The sequence below is a fragment of the Pogona vitticeps genome, chromosome 4, assembly GCF_051106095.1.
Source record: "Pogona vitticeps strain Pit_001003342236 chromosome 4, PviZW2.1, whole genome shotgun sequence".
Taxonomy (NCBI): Eukaryota; Metazoa; Chordata; class Lepidosauria; order Squamata; family Agamidae; genus Pogona; species Pogona vitticeps.
In genome coordinates, this window is record NC_135786.1 from 14,201,280 (window position 1) to 14,212,050 (window position 10,771).

The 10,771-nt window shown below is 41.9% G+C and overlaps 1 protein-coding gene across 1 annotated transcript; it reads left to right on the top strand.

Annotated features, from left to right (window-relative positions):
- Positions 1-502: 502 nt before the first annotated feature.
- LOC110084723 (androgen-induced gene 1 protein) lies at positions 503-10,476 on the top strand. Its single transcript, XM_020804336.3, has 6 exons — positions 503-801; positions 1,526-1,669; positions 4,374-4,475; positions 8,128-8,243; positions 9,471-9,622; positions 10,406-10,476. The coding sequence occupies exons 1-6, from the start codon at positions 634-636 to the stop codon at positions 10,429-10,431; spliced, it is 708 nt and encodes a 235-aa protein (XP_020659995.3). The 5' UTR covers positions 503-633; the 3' UTR covers positions 10,432-10,476.
- The last annotated feature ends 295 nt before the right edge of the window (positions 10,477-10,771 follow it).

Here is a 10,771-nt window from a genome sequence, read left to right on the forward strand (position 1 = left end):
GGAAATGGGAAAGGTTCCACAAATGTCTTTACTCTTCAGATTTCTTTAGAAAGCCAAGCTCAGGGGCGAGAACAAATCCTACACCACCATCAAATCCTACTACTCTCCCTTCCAATACTATTATTCCCCCCTGCCCTCGGCCTCACCTTAGAATTAACCAGCGCCCCACAGAGGTCAGTACCATTCCTCATTTGGGTAGGTTGTGTCTGACCCATTCCTAAAGAAGGACGCGAACATCTAAAGAAACCTCCTCTCGGGCCTACTAAAAAGTGAGAAAATCTTCTCACCCGTACCTCACGCGGCCGGTTTACCTAAGGAGAAAAAAAAGGGAACGGACGGTCTCTCCCGGGGGCCCTCACTAACGTCCCCCGTGTGCACCACCCCATGAGAGGCATGGTACGGCCCGCCGTCGCCCACTGTGAGGTGAAGTAGCGTCGTGAGGCGGCGAGGCGCCCCGGAGGGCCTCAAAAGCGAGACAAGATGGCGGCGGGCGGCTGAGCGCGAAAGTCCTCCCCTCCGGCGCGTGGCCGCCCCGAAGCCCTCTGCTCCCTACGGACTCTCCCCGACGGCTCTCTCGGGCAGGGGAGCCCTTCAGCGCGCCGCCCCGCAACCAACAGAGGCCTTATATAAGCCATGGCTTTAGCGCTGCGGGGTCGGCGTGCGGTGGCGCTCCTGCACGCCCTCTGTTTACTCTGGGCGCTCTTCGCCCTGAGCCAGAATTTAGGGGTGCCTAAATCGGTCCGCAAAGCGCAAGATGACACCTACGGGGGCCACTGGAAACACCTCACTTTCCTTAACCAGGTGAAGGTCCACCACGTTTAAAAAAAAAATTAAAAAATCGGGTAAGGCACGTGGAAAAAGGGAAAGAGCGCGTGCGGGCGAGCGCGCGCGCGGGGCAACCGTCTCCCTCGCGGCACGTGTGCAGGAGGCGGGGCCTTTGGGAAGAGGGGCCAATGAGGAGATAGAGGGGCGGGGCGTCTGAAGGAATTTTGAGGGGTTTTATGAAATTGGATTCAGGGATTTGGCGCGTGTAGGGTCTCCTCAAGGCACTATTTAATGAGTTGCAGGCAGCTTCTGTAGGACAGTCTAGTATGGTCAGTTGTCACGTTTTATGGGACGTGAGGTCTGGGACATCTGGAAACTGCTAGGCTGAGGGGAAAAGCTGAATAATGCCTCAGAGTTATGTCTTTCCCAATAGTGTCCCAACTCCCTTTATTTAAAAAAAAAAATTATGTGAGTTACCATGTACTGTACTCATTTGTCACAGATTGCCAGATGCCTTTGACACCAGAGGAAAGAGATAGACTGTACAGTATAGGCATGTGCTTTAAATAAATATGTTTTAACTGCCCTAGTTCAGTGAAAGGCAGATGTAGAAAAGTGGCAAAATTATACCCAGCCTGAAAAGGGAACCTCTAGTATAGATACTTTCAAACTAATTTCCTTGTTGAGAAATGAAAAGTACAAGGCATGTGACTCGGTGCCCCATACTGGGTAATTACATAATGTCCTTGTGATTTCACAGGTTCTTCAGACACTACTGTATATATTGTGTGCCGTCATTGAGGGTGTAGCTCTGTGCATTCCTTCCAAAGAGAGGACTGTGTCATCTGTACTGCTGCCTATCAGAGATTTCATCTTCTCTGTATATGTATTCCCCGTTGGCTTAGTAAGTAACGGTTCTAATAGTTATGTACCCTAGAGCTACTGTATTCAGATAAAACTGCCAAAATTAATAATTCTTTGAGTGGCTTAGGTGTTGGTTTTTAATTTTGGGATTGGGCTACCTTAAGGGCCTTTTTTTCCCATCCTTTCTTTATCCCTACATTTGCATCAGATATCTGGTGCTTTTTAGTAAAATACAGTGCTTGCTGTTAAAATCAGAGGTAGGCTTCTTGGGATTGACCCTGCAGCTATGAAACCCCCTTCTTGCTAAATCTTTGAGGGCCTTAAAATATTACCCTTTGACTGCTGCATTTCCTTAAGAGAATTCATCACCATATGTTCCACAACAGTTTCATGTACAGTATATTTGTTATGTCTAGTGTACAGTACTTTATGCCTAATGTACTATTATTTCTGTTTTGTGTGCATTGCTTTAAAATGTAGCTTATAGGCATGTAGAATTAATTGAGCTACAGGTAGCTGGTTTTAAATTTCATCATCAATCTGCTAAAGAGTTAGCACAGGTTATTGTCATCAGTTATATAGAAAAGTGTTAACTTTTTCTTTTGTAAAGATCAGTGATCTGTACTATGTGGGATTGCCTATGTATGAGCCTGCAATTTATAATGATTGGGGATGTTTTCAATTATAGAAGCTTCACTGTTAAAGTTGAACCAGACTACCACCACTGGTGCCTTTGTATTTGGGGTGTTGCAAAATGCAGTTTATTCTGCAGTAAGTTACATGTGAAAATTATTTACTGACTACAATTGATGTAGAAGATGAGTAAATGAAGTGACTTTCTCTCCTACAGATGTATTTGTTTAATGTTTTACCAGAGATTCTAGGGTTTTGTTGGCTTTGAAACAAAATTCAACACACTGACCTTGATTTGCCAATCGCAAAGTGACAAATCATACCTACAATGCCTCACCCATATTCTGCTGCAAAACACTCTGCTGTTATTAATCTGTTTTAGTCATGGGTGTAATAAGGGTAGAACCCTGTCCTACTTGATTTGGAATTAAGATTTGTTGTAAATATTTTATTGATATATTAACATGTATAGCTCTTCCTGTATCATAGGCTCTTAGGGTGGGTTTCAAAGCTGTATAAAACAGTTTTAAAACATATTATATTTAAAACAATTTTAAATCACACAACACAAAATGAAAATATTCAGACATTAGAAACATTAAAAACATTCTACTAAATCCTGTGCACAACACAATCCTCAACTCTGAAAGGCTCTAATACATATGTCTTGACTTGGTGCCAAAATGATGCCAATGTTGGCACCAATTGATCCTCTCATTCCACAGTTGGTGTGCACACCAACTGTTGTGAGAATGGCTGATGGTAGGATTCCAAAAGATCTGTATGGATAATTAGTGCAGGGAAAGCGCCCCAGAGGGAGACCACAGCTGCGAAACAAGGATATCTGCAAGCATGATCTGAAGGCCTTAGGAATGGACCTCAACAGATGGGAAACCTTGACATCTGAGCGTTCAGCCTGGAGGCAGGCGGTGCATCATGGCCTCTCCCAATTTGAGGAGACCCTGGTCCAGCAGGCCGAGGCAAAGAGGCACTAAACCAGCAAAATCAGGGAGCTGGACAGGACAGATTGTATTTGTCCTCAGTGTGGAAGGGATTGTCACTCTCGTATTGGTCTCCTCAGCCACACTAGATGCTGTTCCAAGTCCTCTATTCAGAGCACATTACCATAGTCTCTCAAGACTGAAGGATGCCTACAGAACAGAGTGCTACAGCAGAAAAAGCCCTCTTCTGTATTTCCACGTAATGAGCTGTTTTCAATGGTAGGACACAGAGGAGGGCCTCCCCAGTAATTGATAATGATCAGACAGGTTTATACAGGGAGGGACACTCATTCCTTCAAACATCCAGTCCCAAGCTGTTTGGGGTTTTATAAGCCATTTTCAACACCTTGAACTCAAACTTGAAGCATATTGGCACCCAGTGCAAATCGTTCAGAACTGGTGTCATGTGGGTCTTAAGGATGTAAAGCCACCAAGAGGTCCAGGAGAATGAACAGCACCATACTCCTACTGTCTTTAGCCCAGAGCAGATAATCAGTCAGGGTAATTAATAACATTTCATCATCAATTGCTAGCCTGATATCATTCTAGATAATCAAGCTCCCCTGCCCCCACATGCTCAAACACCTTGTCTAAAAAGGGGATATCTACGAGTATACATGTGGCGGGATGGATGGATTCAAGCCTCTTGTCCACATCAGGCTGCAACAACTGAAACTAATCTCCAAAAACTGACTAGATAGTTCATTGGACACCTCCATGGATACTATAAAATAATAACTGTCTGCCGTCAAGTCTATTCTGACTTATGGCAATCCTTTCTAGAGTTTTCTAGGCATACAGCAGTCACAAAGGGGTTTACGAATTCCCTTCTTCTGGGGGTGTTCTAGGGCTGTGTAGCTTACCAAAGTTTGCACAAACTGACTCTTCTCCTGGGACTCACAGTGGGAATTGAGCTGCTGAACTCAGACTACACACGCAAATGCTTAATTCACTGATTTATTTACCTGGAAAAATAAGAAGGAAAATAATATTCTATATTTATAGTATATGAGTTGCTTGTAAAGAAGGAATGATTAACAAAAATATTTTGATTTTAATAATTGAAAACTGTGATTTTCATTATTAATGTGAAAATCTTTTTATCTCAAGTTTGTTGCTGTTGCCTTCTGGGGCCTTTTTGCATATGACAGAGAATTAGTATACCCTAAAGAGCTTGATGATATTAATCCAAGTTGGCTTAATCATACTATGGTAAGTATTTTATTTTCAGGTATGTACTGTTTGTTCATTCATTATTTATCCGATTACCAAAACAGATATTCTGGAAATAGAGTCTACGTTAGTTCACACATTATACTAACCTCACAGGATACAACACCCAGACCATGTCGGTGCCCTCCCTCCTGCTAAATTTACCACTTGGAACACTAAATTTCAGTGGCATAGTTGTAAAATCTGCATATTGGCTTTAAATTTGACACTTTTCCAATGAAAGAAACAACATTGTGCTTTAAAACAAGGAATGCAGGAGCATGTGTATTGTTTTAAAGGGGGAAGTAGCTCTGAGTTGATGCCCATCGGAGGAAGTGGAGCTTTGATATGCCAAACATCTGTTCAGCCAATAAACAAAGGGGCACAAACCTCCAAAGTGCCCATTTCTAGTCATGAACAGAGGATTGATTGCAGTTTAACTGTTGTGAATCATCTACTGTAGTTTAACCACTGTGGTGAATTATTTCAGTTTTAAGAGTGATACACTAGTGTCAGAAATCTATACTCTGTTATGACATTGTGTAAGTGGAAGAAGTGTTCTTGCCCTCCATTGAATTCATCTGAGGATCTTAAACTTACCCATATAACCAGCACAGAGCTGTGCAGTCAAAAGACGTGTTGGAATTTGAATAAGTTCAGAATTTAAATTAAGACAACTCCTTCCCCATACAGTGGGGTCTCGACTTATGAACGTCTCGACATACGAACGTTTCGACTTATGAACCGCTCTCATAGGATTATATGGACTCGACTTAGGAACTTAGATTCGAGTTACGAACTTTTCCCCCCCCCCTTTTTTTAAAGCTAAGTCATCTTAGGTTAAAAGGAAAAAAGAAAAAATATCCCCCTCTAGTGGCAGAAGGCGAAATAGCAGCTTCCCATTAGTTTCTATGGACGAAAAGAGCAGATACGGATTAAATGGTTTTCAATGCATTCCTATGGGAAATGCAGATTCGACTTAAGAACTTTTCGGCCTGAGAACTGCCTTCCAATACAGATTAAGTTCGTAAGTCGAGACCCCACTGTATACTGATGTGATTGCCAAAACGAGGCAGAGATTTTATACAGTGGGGTCTTGACTTGAGAACTTAATCCGTATGGGACGGCGGTTCTCAAGTCAAAAAGTTTGCAGGTCAAATCTGCATTTCCCATAGGAATGCATTGAAAACCATTTGATCCGTATCGGCTCTTTTCTGTCCATAGAAACTAATGGGAAGCTGCTATTCCGCCTTCGACCACTAGAGGGGGATATTTTGTTTCTTTTTTTCTTAGGTCAAGAAAGGTTCAGGGAAGGCAGGGAAAATACAGTCCAGGCAGTACAGTACCAAGCAGTCTGAAGACTGTCTCCCAATCCACTCTCTAAACGCTGGGAGGAGTGTGGAAGCAGACAGGCACCCTTTAACTGAAAGTTCAAATTTTGCACTTTCCCTGCCTCCCACGTGTTTTTTTCAGTTCTTAACTCAAATCTAAGTACGTAAGTCAAGTCAATATTTTCCTATGAGAGCGGTTCGTAAGTCAAAATGTTCGTAACTCGGACCGTTCGTAAGTGAAGACCCCACTGTATATAAATGTAGCTTACAGTAGAATTATACAAATACAATTAAAATATAAAATGAATAAAAGTATGTAAAATTTAACAAACAAGTTAACAACACAGCATCAAAACAAAAAATGTAGCATCCATCCAAGTGAAAATCTTCTTTAGCAAACGGGGTCAGTTGCCAAAGACCAACCTGAATAAAAAGGTTTTTGGCTCCCAGCAAAAAGAGAGCAGAGAGGGAGCTGTCCCAGACTTCTCTGCTAGGGTATTCCAGAACCTGGGAAGAAGTCTGGTGTCCATATTAATTATACCTCAGAAAAATAGTAGTGCTGAAGGCAGCATCTCTCCTGAGTAGGTCATATGGAAAAATATGGTTGATCAGTTATATTGGACCCAATGATATATTTGATTCTTAATGAACATTTTGTAGTATGCCCAGAAACAAACCATAGGCCAGCACAGAAAACACGATATACAGAATTGTAACAGAAAGATTCTTAAGTGCTATAGAAACCACGAAGTCCTGACCCACTCCTGATAACACTGTACAGTGGTGCCTCGACTTACAAATGCCCCTACCTATGAAAATGTTGAGTTACAAAAAGTTCCGGCCGCAAAATTTTGCTTCGACGTGCGGCCGGAGCTTCGACCTCAGAACAGAAAAGGGCGGGAAATAGAAACCGTTGGTGGCGAAGAGGCTGCTTCTTTGTAGCTCTTTCGCCCCAATGGTTAGAGAAAAGGGTCAGGGAACTTTTTTACCCCTGCGGGGCAGCTCCGGATCGCCACCGGGCGCAGGAAGCCAGTGCACTCCCTGCCTATCCCAGGCATGGGTCTACTCATGAGTAAGGGCAGCCAAAGGCGCTGGGCTGGGCTGAGACACAGGAGGCTCCCTGCCCAGGGTGTGTGTGTGTGCCATCAGAGGAGGCTTCAGTCTGCCTGGTAAGGTGCTGCTTTTTCCTTTTTAGAAACTTCTGGGTGGGTTTTGCGGGGGGGGTGGTTCGGCTGAGGGGGGTTATGTTTCCATGGTGTGTTGTTTTTTGCAGTCTCAGGGTGGAGATTGCATGATGTTTATTTTTGGGTGTGTGTTTTTTTTGTTTTTTGTGGGGGGGGTTGTAGCCTTTGGGGCTTGCTGTGTTTATTTTTGGTTGTTTCCTTTAAAGTCCCAGCGCCTTCCGATGGGGGGTTCTGTGTGCTTTATTTATTTTATTTTATTTTATTTGGAATGCTGGAATGGATTAATCCGATTCCCATGCATTTCAATGGGAAATTGTACTTTGACTTATCAAAATTTCAAGTTACAGCCATCATTCAAATACAGATTCATTTCGTAAGTCAAGGCATCACTGTATATGTTGAAGTCCTAGAGCAGAAGAAGAGGAAGGAACTTGAGCACCACTCCCACTAGCTCAAGAAGGAAAAATTATAGAGAAATAGGACCTACCCCTACAGAATACTTTTTCCCTCCTAGGTATCTACTTTCGGATATTGACAGTCACATCAGCAGATTGTATGGGGCACTTGAATGAGCGAGTTGAATGCATGGTGCTCCATCTCCCCACATTCCATGCCTTACCTACTGCTGAAGAGAGAATGCAAGCAGACAGAGCTGAGAATTACTAACCCACAAATTTCATCCAGCCAGATATCTGTGATAGAAACCTCTTTGGCATGCTTATCCATGATCATGTCATGGATGGCTGTTGATGTCTCATTCATTGATCAAGCATTAAGAGCAGGATTTTGAACTCAGAAGAGGTAGAGAACATGTAATTACTGAAACCAGTGTGATAAACAATAAAACTAATTTTGCTGTTGTTAATCATCATAGTCTTCCATAGATCTCAGCCTCCCTTTTACCATCCTTGTTATCACCCTTTCATCATCCTTTTTACCATCTTCATAGCCATCTGTTTTAATTTATCCTGCTGGTTATTGTATTTGTTTGAAAATGTGTATTATTTCATTTTTATCGTGTTTTGATATTGTGTTGTTTATCTTGTTGTTAGCCGCCCAGAGTGGCCTTGTTGCCAGATGGTATGGGGTATAAATCCAAGAGATTATTAAATAACCCCTGAACTTTTTTCCCCCTAGCATACTACCATCCTACCACTACTTTTCATCGAGATGGTTATATGTGTACATAAGTATCCTGATAGGTTTAAAGGGATTTTGGGACTTAGCTTCTTCGCATTTACATACCTCGTCTGGTAGGTATTTAGTCCTTTCTAGGACAACTTTTGGACTATAAACACTTTTATTCACTTTGTTCGGATATGAGTGTTCTATTTATTTTAACTGAAAGGTGTTTTGTTTTGGTTTTTTAAGCCAAGGGCACATAAGTGTGCGTATCAAAAACATGTTTGCAATGGCTTGTTTGAAGTAGTGTGCTCCAAATTCATTTTAGATGTTAAGGTGGTGATAAAAGGTTACAAATAAATATTATACAAAACAATGCATATTATTTAAATAACATTTAACTGCTGTAAACACAGCCCTGTGCTTGAATCAAAGGGGAGCATTTTATTTGCCACTGGCTGAAATCCTGTTGCTTAACATGGTAAGTAGCACTAGAGTAAGTCCATTGAATCAGTGGGGATTTGGTAACTCGGTTACTCTATAGGTCTCATTGATTGATGATCAGATTCCAGAAGATCTCCTGTATGGAGAATTAGTGCAGGGAAATTGCCCCAGAGGGAGACCACAGCTGTGATACAAGGATATCTGCAAGCGGAATCTGAAAGCCTTAGGAATGGACCTCCACAGACGGGAAACCCTGACATCTGAGCATTCAGCCTGGAGGCAGGCAGTGCATCATGGCCTATCCCATTTTGAAGAGACCCTTGTCCAGCAGGCCAAGGCAAAGAGGAAGTCACAAAAGCAGCAAAATCAGGGAGCTGGACAGGGGACAGATTGCATTTGTCTTCAGTGTGGAAGGGATTGTCACTCTCGAAGTGGCCTCCTCAGCCACACTAGACCCTGTTCCAAGTCCTCTATACAGAGCATACTGTATTACCATAGTCTTTCGAGACTGAAGGATGCTTAATGAATGAATGCTCTAGTGACTTAATATACTAAAGTGATCCTACTCTAATGCAGCTTACCATGCAGAGCAACAGGACTTCAGCCACTGATTTAAACTCGGAAGTTAAACATATGCTTTGCTCACCTTCGTTTAAGTCACTGGGGTGGTCGGTGCCTAACTTTGGACATAGTGTAATAAAGTTCAAATTTGTCTCACAGTTCTATATTCCCAGTTATCAGCAAACTTAGGGGTATGTGTGTGTGTGTGTGTGTGAGAGAGAGAGAGAGAGAGAGAGGTGTGTGTGTGAGAGAGAGAGACTCCAAAAATACAGTAAAAGCAAGCAATTAACTGCCAGTCTTTTTAACATGCCTTCTGACATCTTTTCACAATGTTTATCTTTCTTTGTTTTAAGGGTGCTGTGGGTACATCATGTGTCTGGGATTTGGGCCTATCCAGTTTTAGGAGTGCTCAGTCCATGTGGAATCGTAGGATTTTTTTTTGTCGCTCTCGCTATAATGATAATGTTCTACTTCATTGGAGAACAGCTAACAAAATGGTTGTGGGGTAAGTAAGGCAAATAGGTATTTTGTGGTTTTGGTGGCATATGTAGCACAAAGACTAGACTTTTCCAGTGTTCAGTGAGCAGAGGACACTTTTTACATTCCTTCTTTTTTTAAAAAAAAAAGTGCTTGTTAACAGTAATAATAAAAGCTGTGATATTCTTCTTCCTTGTACTCTAGAGTGCCTGAAAAGGATTTCTACCTGCATTCTATTTAGTTTTTTTCTCCATCAAAAAGCTGTCAGCCCAGCATGTTGCTATTTGTTCTGGTCTCTACAAAACCCTAGCCATTCCAGGTACAATAAGACTGACTCTCCTGTACCACACGTAGTTATCTAGCAGTATTTTCTCTCTTGGCATACAATCTGTTGTTGGTAGTGTTGTTGCAACAACAACAGATTGTATGCCAATGGAGAAAATGCTGCTAGATAACTGTGTGGCATACAATCTAGTGACCTTAAATATGCAATACACAAGGCTTTGGGCAAGAGAATGTCATTTAAGTGTCTGCATGTGAAAAGAAAGAAGTAAGATTTCTTATGATCATGAATAATAGCACACACTACATTACTTCTTAGACAGCACCAGCACAGCCAGCTAATACTGTAACTGTAATGGGGAGGTGAGCTCAGCGAAACAGACATGAGGATTATTTACATATGTACATGGCTGCTGGTGGAAGGGATCTGGCTGCATGCATGCTGGTGATGCAAGATGATGACAATGTGTTGCATATAGTGCATTTACCAAATATTCTAAATCATGTTATGTTCTCTTTTTTTCTCCAGCAAGACGTAGGAAGAAGTGCACATAGAGCAGAACCTGGGAAAGGTATAATGTCATTAAAAATACAAGCTCACTTATGGAATCAAGATGAAAGTGTTAATTATAACTGGTTCATAAATGGACAGAAAATATTGTATCATAGTTCAGAGAAGAAAGCCATTAAAAGAGGAGGATAAAATTAGTAGAAAACCAGACTAATTTTACAAAATGCTTGTATAGGAGAAGTATTATGATGTGTGCCAAGTTGGAACTGACTCAGTGAGTGAGATACCTAATGATTTATCAGTGCCACAGCCCACTGAATTTCTATGGCAGAACAGGGATTCTAACCCAGGTCTCCTGAATCCTTAGTCCATTACTCTGTCTAC

What these genes read in the sequence shown, in the direction of transcription:
- LOC110084723 (XM_020804336.3), top strand. Translation starts at nt 634, where the DNA reads ATGGCTTTAGCGCTGCGGGGTCGGCGTGCGGTGGCGCTCCTGCACGCC. An exon ending in ATGTATTCCCCGTTGGCTTA is followed by an intron (nt 1,670 to 4,373) that starts GTAAGTAACGGT and finishes TTTTATCTCAAG; the next exon opens with TTTGTTGCTGTTGCCTTCTG. An exon ending in GCTAACAAAATGGTTGTGGG is followed by an intron (nt 9,623 to 10,405) that starts GTAAGTAAGGCA and finishes TTTTTTCTCCAG; the next exon opens with CAAGACGTAGGAAGAAGTGC.